The 19,408-nt window shown below is 48.2% G+C and overlaps 3 protein-coding genes across 3 annotated transcripts; 2 read left to right on the top strand and 1 right to left on the bottom strand.

The window, feature by feature from the left end:
* The first annotated feature begins 5,491 nt into the window (after positions 1-5,491).
* DEU56DRAFT_803185 (cytochrome P450) lies at positions 5,492-7,756 on the top strand. Its single transcript, XM_041353208.1, has 11 exons — positions 5,492-5,773; positions 5,831-5,927; positions 5,981-6,243; positions 6,302-6,551; positions 6,603-6,722; positions 6,778-6,880; positions 6,939-7,025; positions 7,074-7,108; positions 7,163-7,209; positions 7,263-7,385; positions 7,434-7,756. Exons 1-11 carry the CDS (start codon positions 5,595-5,597, stop codon positions 7,642-7,644), a joined length of 1,515 nt encoding a protein of 504 aa, XP_041208557.1. The 5' UTR covers positions 5,492-5,594; the 3' UTR covers positions 7,645-7,756.
* A 1,614-nt stretch (positions 7,757-9,370) lies between these two features.
* Positions 9,371-12,854, top strand: DEU56DRAFT_736565 (glycoside hydrolase family 55 protein; the record flags this gene model as incomplete). The annotated part of the gene is made up of 21 exons (XM_041348522.1): positions 9,371-9,630; positions 9,678-9,731; positions 9,789-9,821; positions 9,871-9,986; positions 10,041-10,101; positions 10,157-10,327; positions 10,381-10,397; positions 10,450-10,467; positions 10,515-10,586; positions 10,646-10,669; positions 10,717-10,754; positions 10,807-10,851; positions 10,901-11,332; positions 11,384-11,612; positions 11,661-11,749; positions 11,840-11,974; positions 12,028-12,148; positions 12,250-12,326; positions 12,377-12,512; positions 12,567-12,592; positions 12,651-12,854. 21 exons carry the CDS (start codon positions 9,371-9,373, stop codon positions 12,852-12,854), a joined length of 2,358 nt encoding a protein of 785 aa, XP_041208558.1.
* On the bottom strand, positions 12,843-19,373 carry DEU56DRAFT_343988 (kinase-like domain-containing protein). Its single transcript, XM_041345766.1, has 30 exons — positions 19,120-19,373; positions 18,977-19,065; positions 18,779-18,923; positions 18,607-18,714; positions 18,288-18,555; positions 18,122-18,235; positions 17,864-18,072; positions 17,741-17,804; positions 17,521-17,695; positions 17,328-17,470; positions 17,118-17,276; positions 16,946-17,067; positions 16,832-16,895; positions 16,317-16,774; positions 16,236-16,265; positions 16,091-16,180; positions 16,006-16,042; positions 15,935-15,955; positions 15,788-15,883; positions 15,650-15,741; positions 15,473-15,602; positions 15,302-15,424; positions 14,888-15,251; positions 14,654-14,829; positions 14,444-14,605; positions 14,151-14,394; positions 13,760-14,104; positions 13,618-13,706; positions 13,358-13,567; positions 12,843-13,308 (listed from the first exon to the last, which is right to left on the bottom strand). The coding sequence occupies exons 1-30, from the start codon at positions 19,216-19,218 to the stop codon at positions 13,028-13,030; spliced, it is 4,707 nt and encodes a 1,568-aa protein (XP_041208559.1). The 5' UTR covers positions 19,219-19,373; the 3' UTR covers positions 12,843-13,027.
* Positions 19,374-19,408: the final 35 nt, after the last annotated feature.

A 19,408-nucleotide genomic window follows, 5' to 3' on the forward strand; every position in this document is an offset into this window, starting at 1 on the left:
AAGTGACTGCGTTGATATTGCATAGTATTGCTATACTCTGTACTGTCTTCAGGCTCGTTTACAGACACTGGCGCGTCAATTTGTATGGTGGGAAGATGTTTGGGCGGCATTTCTCACCTATATCAGACAGTTGAATTCCTAGCACACTGAGTTTCTCAGTAACTAACCTTATGTGTCCCCCTCCAAGAGCACACTGGCTCCGTTTGGTCCGTCGCAATTTCGCCCGATGGCAAGTGGATCGTGTCTGGTTCAAAGGACAGGACCATCCAAGCGTGGGACATGTCACACTCACTCCGTCGCAATCTCGCTGGATGGACATCGCATCGTGTCTGGCTCAGGCAACAAGACCATCCGGATGTTGCACATTGAGATTGGTGAGGCATTGGGTAAGCCTCTCAAGGACACCCTGACTGGCGTCGCAATTTTACCAGACGGAGATCACATAGTGTCCCGTTCAGATGACAAGACAATTCAGGTGTTAGACATGGGGACTGGTAAGGCCCTAAGCGCCTGTCTCGTCTTTATCTGTCGCAATCTCGTCGTATGGACGTTGCGTCGTGTCTGGCTCAGGCGACGAGACTATCCAGGTGTGGGATATGGGAACCGGCGAGCTATTTTGCGCTACTCTCCAAGGTCACACTGACTTCAAACATCATGTCTGGTTCGTGTGATCAGATCATCCGGATGTGAGACATGCGGACTGGCGAGGCAGCGGGTGGCCCTTTCCGAGGGCACACTGGTTATGTTATGTCTCTCGCGATCTCGCCTGATGGCAAACACATCATGTCTGGGCCATACGACAAGACCATTCGGGTGTGGGATCTGGATTTTGTCCACCAGGACCAACTCTCCGAAATAAGTTTCTCATCCGACTCAACTCACGCCCTTCACAAGATTCTGACACACCAGCCCCTTCCGGCCCAACTAAGGAGGGATGGGTTGTAGGTCCCGAATCCCGATGGACAGCTTCTCCTCTGGATCTCGCCCATTTTTCCATCCGGTGATGTATGCCCCAGGCAATACGCTGGTGATAGCCAACATTCCCTTGCAGCTGGACCTGAGTTGTGTTGCACATGGCACATCATGGCACGAATGTCGGACGCAGGAGGCAGTGTCATATTCGTGATAACGATCTGTCAGTCACGCCATGGTTTGTACTTTGTTGATTGACTGAAGATGGTCATTCTGCACAGATTTCGCACAACACATTCATCTTGTTGCGGTGCTTCCGAGCCATTATGACTTCATTCGTGGTGTTCCGAGTCTGCTTCTTTCACTACTCCATGACCATATACCGCAGAACCTTTGAAAAATCTGAATTGACTACGTTTTCAAACTCTTCTCTCATCGTCACTCAACTCTCTCGACAGCAGTCATGTTTCCTAAATCTCATCCCGACCATAACTGCCCTCCTTCGAAACGGTGGCTCATCACAGTCATCTTATTTCACTGCCGGAACCCGTTCTCAACAGCATGGACACCATCCGACCGCACAAATGACGCGAGACGAAGACTAATCCTTAGGGAAAGCACTTGCTCATCCGCAATCACCCCATATTAAATCACAGTGGCGGGCCACAATGTAAGGAAAGTGATTCTCGATCCTCGTAGGTCGGCAACCTGAGGGTGAATTACTGAAAATGACAGATGTACTGTAACAGAAGCCAAAGCCACATTCGCAGGCACACAATAAACGGTACGGTCACATGGTCACACGTACGGTCACATGTATGGAAGTGTGTTGAGTGCGGCCTTGGCAATATCTAAGTATGTACTATCTAGGACGTCTAATGTACAGGAAGCAGTAAGATCCTGTACACGCACTACCACAGCTTAGACAACCCACAGTCCCTTCAACGAAGTCCACCTCGACAATACTAACTCTGAAGCTCACGATGACAAATCGAAGCATAATTCCTTTTGAAGATCATGACGACGCCATTTCAGCAGTCGCAGTCTTTCCTGATAGACGACGTATGGTGACGGGCTCGTACGACAAGACGCTCAATCTATGGGACTTGAAGAGTGGCATTGTCTTGAAGAAAATGGAGGGGCATTGCAACCGGGTGCATGCAGTGGCGGTAGGAGGATGTGGACAGCTTATAGCAAGCGGTGATAAGAGCGGTCAACTCATCGTATGGGACGGAGAAACTGGTGAATATCTCGCCCAACCAAAAGCTCACTGGCCGCCAGATGGGTCCATCAACTCGCTTGATTTCTCTCCAGATGGGGCTGCATTGGCTACTGGTTCCTCTGACGGTACGACGGTGCTGTGGAACACAGAAACGTGGCGGCAGCTAGGAGGTCTAATGCATTGTGATAGTGAAGTCCACTGCATTCGGTATTCACCATCGGGCAAACATCTTGCCATCGCGACAGCGGGGGATATCCAAATATGGAATCCAATTACGAAGGAACTCTTGGTTCGGAAGAACCACAGTACACTGAGTTCAGCCTTAGCATTCAATAACTCACTCGCATGGACGCCCAATGGCACACGGCTTCTGTCGGGATCCTGGGACGATCCCATCATACATCAGTGGGATTCATCGACCTGGAAGCATGCCGGTCATTGGAACGGTGATACCAATGATTTGCGTGCCATTGCAGTCAACCCTGCTGGCACCCTCGTTGCATCTGCATCTTATGATTATCATGTTCGCCTCTGGCGGCTCTCAGATCTACAAATGATCTCTATATTCAATTACTATAGCTGCGTGAAGTGCCTCACCTTCTCCAGTGATGGCAAGGAAATTCTCAGCGGAGGTGAAGATCGCAAGATCTCAAAGTGGGCAGTACCTTTGCCTTATGCCAACGTATGCGTTCATATTTGACTCTGACAATGAAATCTGACGTGGTGTGATGCAGGACTTCGTTGTAAACACGACCAACGCAGTGCTTCTCCGAGTCAACGCGCAAAAGGTGTGATTGCAATCATTGCATGTATTTTTTCCAATTCAAATGTTTATTATCATGATACATAGATAATCGACCTTAACCCTTCGTCTTATCATGGATACCGGCTGAAGCATGCGGCCCTTCATGATGCAGAATGCTACGATGAAGCCATCGCGGCCTTCGAAACAATGCTCTCTAAGTTGGACAATGCTTCCGACGTGCAAACTATAAGTGAGTGCTGAATACAAGATGCAGCAATATGTTTGACTCCGTTTCCAGAACTGCGCCAGAATTATCTCAGTCAATCCGAAGCAGATGGTGCTATTCGAATGGTCATTCATGCTCAACTCGATAACGCTCCCCTTCGTCTACTCGATACCACCTCCGGGCTCTTGTGCGATCGAGAGGCACAGATCAGGGTCTTCAAAACGACCTCAAAGTACAAGGAGCTGTTGTCATTGACTATGAAGCATCCGTATTTCCGTATGCGCGGCATTGCAGAAGTGGTGGCCTTGTCATTTCGTTGTGTCATGCTATCACATAGGTGGGAAGAGAAGGAGCCGCTGCTGCATGACATTCAGAAAAAGGCCGTGTATCAGTTAGATGCACTGGGCGGCGCTGTGAAGTTGCAGTCGTTCTGCAAAATTGCTCGTTCTGCGGGCTATCGGTGGGCATGGAGTGACACATGCTGCATTGACAAGAATAACAATGTTGAGCTTCAGCAATCACTCAACTCCATGTTTCTCTGGTATCGCTACTCAGCACTTACAATCGTCTACCTTTCGGATGTCCCACCGTCATCCGAGTCCGGCGCCCTGGCAAAGAGTGAGTGGAACATGCGAGGATGGACGGTTGGAGAATTTCTGGCTTCCAAGAGTGTTCGCTTTTATCGGAGTGATTGGACTCCATATCTTGATGATCACTGTCCCAACCACAAGGAGTCCGCCACGATCATGCAGGAGTTGGGGCACGCAACGGGCATAGATCGACGGGCCCTTGTCACATTCTCCCCAGGTGTCTCGCGCGCCAGAGAGAAACTCCAATGGGCGTCGACCCGTGTTACCACATTGCAGGAAGATATCGCATACTCATTGTTCGGCATCTTTGGTATTAACCTACCTATCATCTATGGAGAAAAGAAGCACAACGCGCTCGGGCGGCTCCTTCAGGAGATCATTGCTCAGTCGGGCGACATATCTGCGCTGGATTGGGTCGGAAAATCATCCACGTTCAATAGTTGTCTTCCCGCCGACATCACCTCGTACAAAGCTCCGCCATCCATGTCGCTAGATTTGCCACCCGAAGATGAAATGCAGAAATCAATCTCCTTCCTGCGAGATGCCGTGGGTGTCGAGTTGGCTTCGAAATTCTATACCCTGCTTGACAAGCTGAGCCCCCCTCGTTTCGCACACCACAGACTGCATTTGCCTTGCATTGCATTCCATGTTACAGCAGTAAGATGGAGGCGGGACCTTGGCCAGGAGACATCTTTCACGTATGCCGTCAAGGCAGACGGTCTTCATGACCTCCTGATCACAACGGAAGACAAGCCGAATCAGTTCTCGCGTGCAATGGACACTCAGCAGACATTGTTGCTTGTCCGTCCGTGGAGTCGTTATTTCCTTGAGCTGCCTGACTCTGCAGACGATATGCAAAGCGTGGCAAATTGGTCCGCGGTCGGGTCTTCTGTATACAAATCGCCCAGCGGGTCTCGGTCGCGATCATCGCGATTTATCCCTCGCTTCGGACAGCCATTCGGCTCATTCCTGGATGCACTTCGCGGGGTTCCTGCAGAGAACGGGCCGTATTCGGAGTCTTACTTGCAAGCATTGCGATTGATTGTGCGCCTTGGACAACATTTCAGCGCATTTTTGCTAGCTCAGCAGCCCGGAGGAGAATACAAGAGAATTGCGTCAGACCGACAGATTATTGCACAAGTCAAAGACATCAATTCTGTTCGCAGCATGATGGACGTCAGGACACTCGAGATTCTGTAATTGATTGCATTTTGAATAACATATACCTGGGGTGTTTTGTCTTGTGATTCTAACGATTTGAACCTGTTTCGTACGCTCAGCAGATTATCTATGATCTCAGACTGCATGGAATATAGCGCGACCCATCAACGAGCCTCCTCAGAAAAGGCGCCGAGTGATGTGCATGGGCCTACATAGACGAAGGCTATCACGATAGGGACGTGTCTAACCAGCGAGAGGTCGAAGAAGTGAATTCATATCGACGATGGCCGTAGTGAGTGCAGGCCCTGTCCATGGGACCTGTTTATTGCGTTGTATGCTCTATAGCGTACGACAGCGGAGCATGATAGTTTCGAGTGATAGACAAGGTTCGACTGTCGCCGCTGACTCAGCTATGCTGCAAACCGTCACAAATACTTACGGTACCCCGGTGGCACTTTTGGAATCTGAATGGATGTTGTATCAATGATTTTGAGTACTGTTTTGTTGGGCTTGACCTTGGACTCCGAATCTAGATGCTGGACTAGCTGACTGGAGCTGACAATGTTATGGTCCTGACTTGTCGTGGGTGGGGGGGGGGGGGGGGGGGGGGGGGCGTGGGACTCTAGCATCAGCCAGGAACGCGGACCCGAAGTAGCCTAACCGCTACGCAGGATAAATTTATGGTTTGGACAAACCTCACTCAAACTGTAACTGTCTATAACCAATCCATAGCTAATTATGATTTTCGACCTGCTCGAGTCGTTCTCGTTCTCACCTACCTGTATTTTCGCAGGAGTAGCAATTGTTGTCGTACTCGGCGAGTACTGCAGAGGAAGATGTCTTGCCAAGCATAAATTCCCGCTACCCCCTGGACCTCCAGGGCGCTGGTTCTGGGACAGTGCCATGCCATCGAACAAGTCTGTTCCATTCGTGCTTCCTAATTCTGCAAATAAAATGTTTAATGTGCGCTTCAGTGTGACCCATACAATCACACAATGGGTGCAAACGTATGGTCCGGTCGTCTCTGTACGTCAGGGAAATCAAGTCTCGGTCATCATTGGAAGTGTAGAGGTACGCGGTTAGTTGCTGAATATTGTGCTTCACGAGGACGAACGGCCCTCTAGACAGCCAACGAAATCATGGAAAAAGAAGGGAGTGCGCTCGTTGATCGCCCCATTGCCATAGCTGCCGATGAAATGTTTTCTCAAAATATGCGTCTCGTTCTTATTCGTGTCGGGTCACGGTTTCGTCGGTTCCGCAAAGCAGCACATGTACAATTACAACCAAAGGCAGTCGAAGCGTACCGAGACATACAATCTGAGGACGCAAAACAGCTTGTGTGCGATATTTTGAAATCACCAGAGAAACACCAGGAACATGTGAAACGGTAGGTCGTTAGGATCTCTATTGCATTTAATGATTTTTGTCAAACCGGAACAATGTAGATTCTCAAACTCGGTCATCCTGCGCATAACATATGGCAAATCGACGCCGACCGCGAACACGGATCCTGAGGTAGTAGGGATGAAACTTGTGGTGGAACGTTTTGGAATGGTTATGCAACCCGGTGTTTTTTTGGTTGATCGCATCCCTATTCTGCGGTATGTGCCTGGGTACGGACGTCAGTTGAAGGCCTGGTTTCGTGAGGAGCACCAACTAGGACTGGGGCAGATGGAGCGAGTAAAAAATGAAATCGTGACATGTGCTTCTATTGAGATGTGTTTTGTGCGCTCACATCTCCTTTAGGCAAGTGGAGTCGCTGGTCCGTCTTTCATGCGAACACTTCTCGAGCGGCACGGGCATCAGCTTTCGGAGGATGAGATGTCTTTTCTGGGAGGAATGCTTTTTGGCGCTGCTGCTGACAACGTGAATAATGCTTCACTTCTTAGTTTAGTTGGCAGGATTAACAGTTCATATCCAGACTGCTGCGGCTATCACCACCGCTATCCTGGCTGCAGCTTGCCATCCTGAGGCACAAGCGCGTGTACAAGAACAACTGGATGCAGTTGTGGGCAAAGAACGACGTATGACTTACTTTTACGCTTTAAATGCGGGATAGGATACTCAATTCCTTATTCATAGCCCCATCTTTCGAAGATATCCAACATCTTACTCAGTTGCAAGCATTTATGCATGAATCGCTACGCTGGAGGCCTGTCGTTCCGCTCGGTTGATTATCTACCTTTCGTTGTCAGCCACCACTAATTTTTCGTGTAGGGTTCCCCCATCGTGCCACGAGGGATATATTATGGGTGAGTGGATATGATGTTCTTACAATTGGAGCAGATTGATACTTGTGCATGCAGAGAGGGTTCCGGATCCCTGCTGGCGCAACTGTCTACGGCTGTCATTGGTACGAAATGAACTTGTACTCCCAGATGAATGCTTAACTGTCGCACACTACAGGGCTATCTCTCATGATGCAGCTGCTTTTCCTGACCCCGAAAAATTTGATCCCCAGAGGTGGGTCGAACCCTGCGGGAATGTTCGTACCGATCTCGAGTCTTTTCCATTCGGCTTTGGCAGGCGGTCAGTTATCTGGTTAATCAAGCGGTATAGAACTAATAGATAAATTAGTGTCTGCCCCGGGCAGCACCTAGCGAGCGAATCTGTGTTAATAACTCTTGCCTATTTGTTCTGGGCTTTTCGAATCTTGGAACCCAATAATGCGCCCATAGATAGGTGGGCGTTCGAAGACAATATTATTGCACATGCAAAGCCGTTTTCGGTCATGTTTTCCCCAAGGTTGAATGTGGGGCATTTGGAAGAAGTCATGGGACAAATCTAGATATGTACATCACCTTTTGAGACTATGTGTTGTCGGAACCGTCCACTGTGGTCCGTTCCGTGCGTATATTCACATGGAACTTGGACCGGCAAGCAATGGTAAATTGATGGCGAACATTTTGCATGTGCATGAAACAGCCCAATTCGCCCTCATGAACTGGTCAACGAACAACGGATGCGGTGAAGACAGCCTGCGACCCGGGTATTTGATATTGCGCACCTTTGCCGATTGGCCCACACTTTCTACTTCAAAATGTTACTCTGCGTTCAAGACGGAATGAATGAGTGGATCCAACCAGCAATACCGTGACCCTGTCGAATAGCAGGCAATGCAACTTTGTCTTTCAAAGCTTCAATGTTGCTGAGAATGATGTATCGGCTATTACACCATCCCATGCGGTCTCCCAATGGGACTAGCGGGACAGCTCCCTAAATTCAATGAAGATCATTCAGTCAGAAGAAGACTCGTGGCTCGTCCAACATAAACAGCAAGTTCCTCGCCGCTTGAAGTACATGTGCGATGTCAAAGCCGAGTGTGGCGGAATTTGGACAACGGAAATAATGAAAGAATTATTGACGCAGACGGTCCGGCAGACCTAGTACTTGGATCTCTGCCGATTCTCAGGGGAGTATTATCGGAAGGAACGACGGTCTTACTTCTATTGGTCTGACAATGAGACTATCAGGGGCAAGTCTCGTGTGCAGCAACCCGCGATGCTGCAAGCGTCCGAGTGTATCCGTGCATTGCTATTCCTACAGACGCTGACTTGTTCGGTTAATTGTCAGGAAGACCTGACTAAATCTGGAATCATGGTAAGAGTTCTGGGCACTCACATCACACAGCCTGGCAAGACACACTGTCTCGGTGCATCGGCTTTCTCAATGTCTCCAATCTCATTCATCCGGCACATAGATGAATATCAAGTGCAAGGGCAGGCGGCCTTAGACACTCACAAAATAGTGAGCACCATGTCTTTTCAGAGCGAAAGACCATCCAGGCCCACTGGGGCCTACTGGGGAGAGAATTGCCATGATGGTTTTCTGGGTTTTGATCAAGACTTTTCCCATTGAGAGCACCGCGGAGTTTCAAAAACCAAGCTTCGAATTCAATACCTTTTTGGTCTTTCACGAACAGCGTTAGACGCGAGTGAAGCACACTCTTACCCTTTTCTCCGTTATCAGGTGCACGGCTCGCTGGCGGATGACCCAGAATATCGCAACTACATACGCAGTGCCCTTCTGTCCAGTAGCACGACGGATTCGATATACAGAACATCCGGGTCGAGCTGTTGATGCACTTGAACCAAAAACTTGAATGCATGTCTGGGCCTCTGGCAATCTGCTCATCATGCACTAACTCTTTTCTGCGATCATAATGAAGGCTACGTTACGCCGGGTGAGCCCATTCCGAACATTTTGACAGCAATTTTTATTTGTTAGTAGGAATCACCTACATGGACGAGGTGTAGTTCCGTGGTACCTCGTGATACACTCCAAGCTTTGCTTTCATATGGGATGGATTCCCCAAAATGAAAGTGTTCCGGTCGGAACTGTATGTCTTGGGGTTGTTCAATAATTTCATACCTCGTGAGGTACTGCTAATCTAGAGGTCGCCCAATTCCGCTAGTTGTTCCTCCATTGCCATCAGCGGTATAAAAGGTGCCATCTGTGCGTAGGTTTGTGCCCAGTTTCCTCAGTACTTTAGCTTTTATCACTCAAAGGAAGAAATGTTGCAGCGTCACTCAAAGTCTCTCCTCTTCAGTGCACTCCTGACGCTATTCACTCTTGTCTCTGGGTTGGGTACATCCTGCTCGGCACCATTGGGTGGCGGAACAGCAGCACCAAGTGATCCGTATTGGCTTCAAACTATCAAGCATCAAGGCACTTCGGCCTTCAACTCGAACTCGAGTTCTTACCAGGTTTTTAGAAATGTCAAGGATTTCGGAGCCAAGGGTGATGGTGTCACCGATGATACGGCTGCAATCAAGTATGCCATTTTTATCCTTCCAAAGTATTCGCTTACCTATATTTTAGCTCCGCCATGTCCTCCGGTGAACGTTGCGGCGGTGGATCTTGTGGTTCTTCCACGTCAGTGCAGAGCGTCACTGATTCTCTGCAAATTCGTTAACAAATTGTGGCCTGCAGCGTTACTCCGGCGATCGTGTATTTCCCTGCAGGGTATGCCTCTTCATTCATATCATGAGATTGTCTGCTAACCATCGGACAGGACTTACCTCGTATCTTCGGCGATTAACACGTATTATTACACTCAGATGATCGGAGATGCAAAGAACCCTCCAACCCTCCTTGCCAACTCATCTTTCAATGGCTTTGCAGTCATCGGTACATGATCCGTCATTTTCAATGTGGGCGCCGCCTTACTTCAATTCTGACTAGATGCCGATCCCTATATTCCCAATGGCTGGGGCGCCCAATGGTTTTCTAACCAAAACAACTTGTGCGCATTCCTTTCTGCGCCTGGTGCACCATGACTCATCATAATGGACGTCTAGCTATCGTTCCATTCGCAACTTGATCATCGACCTTAGGCAGATCCCTGCGTCGACTTCGGCAATTGGTTTGCACTGGCAGGTTTCGCAAGGCACTTCGCTCATCAATATCGTGGTCGAGATGTCCACTGCTTCTAATAACAATCACCAAGGCATATTCATGGAGAATGGGAGGTGAGAAGCTCGCTTTCTGGTTTGAATTTTCATTCTCAATACGCTGTTAATAGTGGTGGATTTATGGGAGGTGAGAATTCCATCATGATATGGGAATGAGAGCACTAACATCGCGCCGTCAGACATCATATTCAACGGAGGTAGATCCCTAATGACTTTTGTTCTTCTTTTTGTGATGTTTCGTTAGGGAAGTACGGGATTCAAGTCGGTAACCAGCAGTTTACGGTTCGTAATTTGACAGTAAATAATGCTGCCACTGGTTCGTCATCTTATCCATCAATTTATGATGATGTGCTGAACACCCCTACCAACCGACAGCTGTCTCTGGCATCTGGAATTGGGGTAATGGTCGGCTTATCAAAATTTATACGTTTCTCACATCCTCCTAGGATTCACATTTCAAGGAGTTACGATTAACAATTGTCAAGTATGTCGTGAACTTGTAAATCTTATCGAAGAGAATCATTGACAGATAATAGGTCGGCTTTGATTTAACAAGCGGTGGAACAACAATAAATAATCAAGTTTGCCCATCCCACGCTTTGAACTTTCAAGTGGCTAAATGCTGTCTAGACCGTCGGTTCAGAGGCTATCATCGATGCAGTCGTGACCAATACCCCCATTTTTCTTCGATCTTCGGTAGCGAGCAATGGTCGACTGGCCGGCTCCCTCGTTCTCAACAACATCAAGTTGATCAACGTGCCCACCGCAGTCGGTGTTGTAGGCGGAACTACGGTCCTTGCTGGTGGTACGACTACGATCGCTTCGTGGGGTCAAGGAAATGTGTATTCTGGAACCAGTGGATCCAAGAATTTTACACAAGGAAACATCGTCTCTGCTAACAAGCCCTCCGTCCTTTTGGATAGTACTGGTCGAATCTTCGGAAAGACTCATCCTCAGTACGCAAACTACGCGACGAACCAATTCATCAGCGTCAAGAGCCAGGGTGCAAAAGGCGACGGCCGCACAGATGACACCGCCGCTATTCAAAACATCCTGGATGAGGTGGGTTCCGTTGTCTTCTTCTACTGAGATCGTGCCACCAATTCTTTTCAGTACGCTGGATGCAAGATCATCTTCTTTGATGCAGGAACATATTATGTGACGAATACCATCGCCATTCCCGCCGGAGCTCAGATCGTCGGTGAAGCCTGGTCAGTAATAATGGCTGGCGGGAGCGCTTTCAGCGATCAGAGCAACCCTCGTGCTGTTATCCAAGCAGGCGCAGCCAATTCTCAAGGTGTTCTGGAGATAAGCGATATGGTCTTTACCACTGCCGGACCTAGTATGTGTAAAAATAGTCCATGTTATTCCTGAAGCTGATATGTCGCAGCTCCCGGTGCGATAATGATCAAGTGGAACGTGCACGATCCATCCGGTCAGCAAGCGGCTGCAGGAATGTGGGATAGCCATATCAGGTTGGTCTTGATTCTCTAGTGTATTTGAGACGCGTTAACGACGATTGTGCAGGTTGGGTGGAGGTAACTATTTCGATACGCGGCCACGGAGAAGCATTTTGACTCTTCCTTGTTAGCTGCGGGCACGAACATGCAGTATTCACAATGTCCCTCGGGATCTGTCAACACTGCCTGTCAAGCTGCTTTCCTCGGGATACATTTGACTTCTGGATCGAGTGCATACCTCGAGGTATGATAATTCAAAGGTCTCACAACATTTCTAATGGTGATGTTGTCGCATAGGGCACGTGGGTCTGGACCGCCGACCACGACCTTGATTCTTCGGGCTCCTCTCAAATCTCGGTATTTGCTGGTCGTGGAATTCTTTCCGAGTCACATGGCCCCGTGTGGCTTATTGGCACATGTACGTGGTCTTCGTGACTCTCGTGATCTTGCTCTGACAACTTGACCTAGCTTGTGAGTTGTTATCAGACTGGGACATTGTCGCAATGCTTATCGTACTAGCTGAACACGCTGCATTGTACCAATATAGCTTGGTAAACGCTCAGAACCACTACATTGGCTTTGCCCAGACCGAAACGGTATGGACTGATCTTCGCATTGGGTTTATTTCCATCTGATGCCGTCCCAGCCATATTACCAACCCTCTCCGGCCGCGCCAGCACCATTTAGCACTGTGTCATCTTACAATGACCCTACTTTTTCGAGTTCGATCGACATGGCCTGGGGAATGTACATCAAGTCTTCAAGCAACATTATCATATTTGGTATAGATTTTAACTTTGTCCATACTTGCACGATATTGATAATCACATGTATAGGAGCGGGCTTCTACAGCTTCTTCCAAGTGAGTGGACTGCGCCATCCGTTCTTTTGCTACTTATGCGAGTCGATTATTTGTTCAGAATTATAGCCAAGACTGTTTGAACACTAGTAATAGTACTTGCCAAGCGCAAATTTTCAACGTCGATTCCGCGTCGAACATCACTGCATATAGTGTGTCGACCATAGGCATTACTTACCAGCTCAGCGTGTCACAGAATGGGGTGATCCACTCAAGCGATAATGCTGATGGGTTCCAACAGACTTTCACAGCTTGGAACAAGTAGGAAGAAGGACCAATTGGGTCCTGCGGTATTAAATTACACTATACGAGAAGTCGGGGTTTCAGTAATACATGGTCCCTGTACAAGAGAATACAGTTTCATAACTACAAATCTCCATGGACGGTGGACATCATAAAAGTAAGGTAAACAAGTTCCGGTAAATTGTCACAACAGACCTAGTTCAGAGTAAGAATTTGCATGCGCTCCTCTCGTGTGGCATACAACAACAAATACGGGAATCCTTCAGCTTTTCGCTTAGCAGCTGCTTCGCGAATTTGCTGAGCATACGCCATGTGAATAGTAGGCATGAACGTTGTGATTCCCTTCCAAGCCTCTTCATCGGTGATCCAGGAGGCATTCTTTATTAGGGTATCAAAGACCGCGTTTGGAACATCAACAGCAAGCATCGGCAACCCATTTTGCGTTGCCGTTTTGAGGTGCTCAGCCCTTTCGTACGCTAGAACATACGTCAGTGAATTTGAAATCGCATCCGTCATCGGCATTACCTCGATCGAGAAGCATCTGTTTGACACTCTTTTTCTGCTTCTTTGTATCGACGGGCAGAATGAGTTGTACTTCAAGGGCGGATGCGTCCTTGGATGGCACAGGAACTGTAAGGGCGTCGGGGTATGCAGAGGAGCCTGAGGTAGCCAAGTCTACGCGTTTCTGCTCAGCAATCTGGTGTTGAAGCCAGCCGACAAGATCTTGGCGTGAAACTGCCCTTCGATCAGCCATTGAAGAATGTAAAAGTTGAGGAAATCCATACCTTCATAAACTGTGCCCTTCAAGATGCTTTTCACCTTGAAAGCGGCCTGCTCGCGGCGCACGGTGCGGGGTCGAGGATAAATGGCGAATCTGATCCCAGACATCAACATAAAATATTTCGGTAATTCTGGTTTTGAACTTACAGTATTCCTTCGCGTGCGCATAGGTCGACATGACCCTCATGTTCAGATTCCAAGAGGTTAGCATCATACATAATGTCGGCGCTGATGTTGTTTTGCCACAGTAAAGAAGCAACTTCCAAACGGTCCTGCAAGTAGCCTGTCTGATATGAAAGGACGTATACGTCGCATCTCCGAGGACTCCAGAAACCGAATGACCGCTGTTCCTTAACAAGTGCTTTGACGGAGGTGCTCTGGAAGGCCGCCAACACCACCGCGATCTTCTCAAGAGCGATTTGTACGGCGAATGCGCAGATAGGATCCAATCTAGGTTTCGGATTGGAATACTGGGCGATGAGATTGTCGTATCTATCATAGATGTCAAGCAACGTCAAATTAAACTTGAATTGCATACCGTCCAGCTGCAGCGAGAACATCCAGCCGCCTAGTTCGTCTGACCACTTCAATACGCACTCCTTCCTTGAAATGTATGTGATGAGCACCCCACATCAAGGGATGGAAGAAGACGGGGGCAGAGAAGCCCGCAGATGTGGCAAACTGGATCGTTTGCTTGATTTCCTCCACGGCGGGCTTCATGACCGTAACAAGGGTGGGCGAAACCTTCTCAAGTTTGGATAGGAGAGCGTCGATATCCTCGTCTATTCCTGCAATCAGTTCGTGCACATAGACATATGTCCTTAGGATCACCTATTTCAGCAAGGGCTTCTAATTCATCCGTCGTACTCCTCAAGAGGCCTTTCTTCAACAGAGATACTCGCTTTTGTGGAGCAGTAGACTTGGACTGATTGATGATGTCTATCACCGAAGAACGGAGCTCCTCCGGAATACGATTCAAAGCAAGATCCGCGACTAGTTCTAATGTCAGGCAAAGTCAGGAAAACACGAAAAACTTCATACTCTTAGAATGAGAAATATGGAGCTCGTAGTTCTGGGCAAGGTTTGGGAAACTGTTCAAGCAGTTACTGAGAAGGATGAGGAACTCGGCACCAGCTGCCATCAGTCCATGCTTGGTATCGGGGGTAATGACGTCAAGAACCGCTGCTTTTGTAGCCTTTGGATGTCCTGGGGCAGAGCTGTAGATAGTCAAGCAAATATTACAAACAAGTTTCGAATAAGCTTGGAGGGACTCGCTTTGGTCGATAGATATTCGAGATATGGAATCGCTTGATTCTTCGCAGACGGCCTCGCGCAGCCAACCGAGCGAAAGGTACTAGCGCGTTGTTTGGTAAACAAACCATTTCTCCGTGACGATCGATGAAGGTTGCATGGGTCTGGCTCCCTTCAGGATTGGACGACGGTAGTAAAAGCGGTGGTTCCATATCGACTGCCCCATGAAGTCGAAATATGGCTGCGATCCGGTCCTCAACGATGTCGTTCAGGTACGCGTGCTCGGGAATTTCAGTTTCGATGTCGTACAAATAGCTTCGAGATTGGTTTACAGGCTGGTTGAACAAGGCAGATAATACGCCCTGATGATATGGAGAGTCTGGTTTAGCTGCCACTTGCGCATAAGTATCATCAATCTTGGTGCAGATATATACATACTCATCATCCGCAGAGCTCCTTTGAAATATTCATCCTCTACTCTGGGAGGGAGAAGAGGACTTTGGGAGAGTTCCAGTGCGTTTGGGCGCTCGGCAGGGTCATGGCGAAGGAGCGCAGCGATAACTACCATGGGTTAGCATGCAAGAATATTGTCAATCAATTTTTACCAACTTTGTTTCTGGCTAGAACGGTGAAGGTCCCAATCACGAGGGAAGTACACCTCGGGCTTCCTTAGGTCTTCGAGCACAGCTATACGCTCCGATCCCGTGGAAAAAGAATAGTTCATCTCGAAGAAAACGATCTACGCAACATGAGACCATTTTTGGCAGTTGTTCAAAGTCCACTCACCCCCAAACTATACATGTCGGCTTTGTTGTGATTGCGAGGTCCTCGTTTCCTGGACTGGACTTCGGGAGCAATGTACAACTTAGTTCCAACCTCTGGTCGGCGTCAGCGATGATCATTGCTGGACTATTGATGACAAACCAAGCGTCAATTCAGAGTCTGAATGAACGACAGACGGTGATAGATCTGAAGGATCAACAGCAGCTAAACTCGACGTGGCCAAACCAAAGTCTCCGACTGATCATGACGTCAAAATCCAGCACACAAGAGTACATCTAAAGAACTCGCCTTTGCAGTCTCCTTTCCCATCTGAGCCAAGGGTAAGTGTATCAAAACAGGTAGGTTAGAGTAGTACATACCAATGAAGATGTTCGTGAGCTTGATATCTCGGTGAAGCTGGCGTGACGTGAGAACAAACAACATGTCAAGTGAGACTTGACTTACAATGCCCATGCTACCCATGTGCACCAAGGCATCGAGGATTTGATAAAATAGCCGCCAAGCCTCCTCTTCGGTTACACCCTCTGCCACTCGCTGAATGGTCATACAGTCAATTCATATGAGATACATGTACGATAGAATATCGCACCTCTTTCAGTGTCTGGCGCTCAACAAATTCCTGAGTGAATGAATGATTTCAGTGATGACGCTCAATGTCTGTGGATCTTACCATCTGTATGTACAATGTTCGGGGCTGGATGGTATCCTTCGGTGTATCTTCGTCGGCGGTATACTCCGAAGAAAAGAGATTGCCGAATTCCCCATCGCTGTCGTCGTCTTCTTCTTCATCTTCTTCGTGGTTGCCATTCTTGATCTCGGAGCGGGTGAAATGAATGCTCGGAAAAGACGTCTTGTTCGACCCATAATCATCCAGGTCTTCCATCTTAACCATGAATGGGTCAGACTTCTCGCGTTCATGCGATTGGGGCACGGATGTCATGCCACCCTCGGTCCCAGTATCAGATCCAGTATCAGAGTTCGAGTACAGTATGCTCGAATTCGACTCGTTGAATTCAACCCACGTCGTGTAATATCGGACGATGAATCGATGCGACAGCCGACTTAAAGCGTTCACTTCGCGGAACAGCTTGTTGTCGTCCTTGTCTGATCGTAAGCGAATCTTTTTCACTATGTGCCGACGTGAGGTCCATTAGACATCCGTTTCTCGAATTTCAAACCACATACCTGCATAGATGCGATTATCAATCTTGTTCCGAGCTTTGACTACAGATCCAAAGGCACCTCTGCCCTGAATACCATTGTAAGCGAGAGAACAGTGGATCGTATGAATTAGAGTACCAAGAGTTCAAGCTCCTCCCAATCTTCTTTCCAACGACTGGCCGGGGCAGTGCGCTGAGGAACTCGGAAGTAATCTTTCTCTGGAGAGCCAAAGTCTCCATTGGGTTTCGGAGTCCTGAGATCTGGAGAAATGGTAAGGATAGAAGATATTGGAATAAACTGTCAGTTTTACCCGTGCTAAGGAATGGGATTGCCGTAGGACTTCCAATTCGTCTTGGAGATTGGAGAGGCGCCGCCGATGCAAGTTCTGCTAAAAGGCTCAAGCAGGACACTTTCTTCGCATGCACTAACATATTCAGTGCGCATGTTTGGAGGGTAGGAGAAAGAGCCGCTGAAGCGCAAAGTCAGTTCCAGGACAAGAAAGTGACAGAATATGGATTACCGGCTTGCACAGCCTCTTTGGGGTCACTAAACTGCCTCATGACGTCTCTTCCATTGACCATTTGCATGAATATTACTCCAACGCTGTGTATATCGCGTCCCCGGGTGTACGATAGAATAGACTCAAGGACATCTTTGGATAACCTACAATGGATGGATGTTCAGATGATGAAGTGCCCTGATGTATCACTCACCAAGGTGTAGGGCGTATATACTCTTCCTCGTTCACGTTTGATATGCCGTTGCCAAACGGATTGGACTTGTGGTAGTCCTTCAAGCGTGCGTGATAACCAACTTTTCCTATCCTAACCATCTTGGAGTGGGTTCTATTCTCCCTCGTAGCAAGATATATGCAAGAAATGTCAAGACCTAGAACAACATGAGTTGTGGTGTGGGCCAAGACTCGGACTATACCTCTGTGAATTATGTCTGCTGAATGGACTGCGTTCAGGGCAGACAGAATCTGACCAAGATATTCCTAGAAGGATCACAGCAACCTCAGTGATACAATAACGCTCAAGGGACTCCGTAACGAACTGATGCTCGATCTTCTCGAAGACGTTCGCAATCCTCAAGAACGTCTTGCAATGTCAATGCCGGCCTTTGTTCCGAGAGAATGGTCAAGCGCGGTGGAGCGCCAGAGTAAGGAAAATTCAGTTTGACGGCGAGAGTGCTTAGGAGGTTCGGATGGTGAATGTTGATCAGTTTCTGAATCTCAGCTTCTGCTGCGTGTAGCTTTTTCTTCCCTGAAGAAAAATCAGCCAGCTGCCTTAAAATGAGGTGTGTCGATCTAACCTTGAGTAGACGTGTAGTAGTCCGAGTTGAAGTTGATGGTGTGAACCTCGAGCGGTAGTGTCGCGTTTACATCGTCACATAACGGATCTGCAAGGTACGTGATACCAAGACACTCTTCCTCGACGTGATGAATATCATGGACAATACGACTATAGTCTGAACTAACCTTTTCGCGGGTGAAACATCTTGACAGCATTGAAACGTACCCCCCTGAATTCAATTTCATCAGGAAAAGACTCTGTGAGGGTATCACCTGAAGAGGGAACTTCAGTAGCATCAGACTGCGCTCTTCTCCGAGCTGCCTTATACTGCATTTCCTTGGCAAGCATATGCCTCTGCGCATCAGCCTGAATCTGTTCCTGAAGTTCTTCGGCACGTTGAGCTGCTAACTCGAACTCTCTTTCTGCTTCTTTCTCCTCTCGTTGCTTTCGTTCCTGAATCAAAGATCAATACATAGGTCAGTGAGACAATGACGAGGAGCATACCCTCTCTTCTTCCAAAGCACGCTTCGTCATTTCAGTGGCGAGAGAACCGGAGGATTCAATGGCAGGATGAACGTGATCAGCTAGCCACTCCTGAGCCGACGTAATGATCTAGTCGCAACAAAATACATCGTGAGTAGGACGAATATCACTTGAACAGCTGATATATGCGCACCTGGAAGACCATTTCAGATCCGCGGAGCATTTGAGCCTCAGAATGAATGGCTTTCTGAAGAGCTATCTCATGATCATGGTTAATACCGCGAGGTTTCTGTATAGTGAACGCGGGGGTTGCAAGGGTGGGATATGTTTTAGGTAGTCTAACAAGGTATTCGTCAGTAATTAAAGCATGAGCACCGGGGTGACATCTGACTTGGTATGCAAGTGGAAGTAGACCTTGGAGGCATGGATTGGATCGGGGTGGGTGACTTTGATGATGAACTCTGGCAATCTGGTGGCTCCCTAGACATGGATGTATACATTTGCGTACTAATTCAAGAAAACGAGCAGACAGACCTTCCAAGCCTTCGGCGGTGGTGGCTCAAAGAAGTCTGTATCATATATGGATTTCAAGGCAGTGATTTCGAGTTGTTGGAGTTCCTCAGTTGTTTCCATCGTGAATATGGTATTAAAAGGCAAAGCAGAAGAACGCGTTGCGCGTGGGCAATGCTAGAAGTGTACGAGGGTCCTGTGGACCTCAATACCTCAAGCAAACATGGCCAAAACTCTGTGCTGGAAAGGCGTGGTGATCAAAGTGTTCTAAAAACAGAAATCGATTGATGTAATATGGCCCATGCCCGACTCA

This window comes from Suillus clintonianus, assembly GCF_016758775.1.
Source record: "Suillus clintonianus strain FC179 chromosome Unknown DEU56scaffold_34, whole genome shotgun sequence".
NCBI classification, from domain to species: Eukaryota; Fungi; Basidiomycota; class Agaricomycetes; order Boletales; family Suillaceae; genus Suillus; species Suillus clintonianus.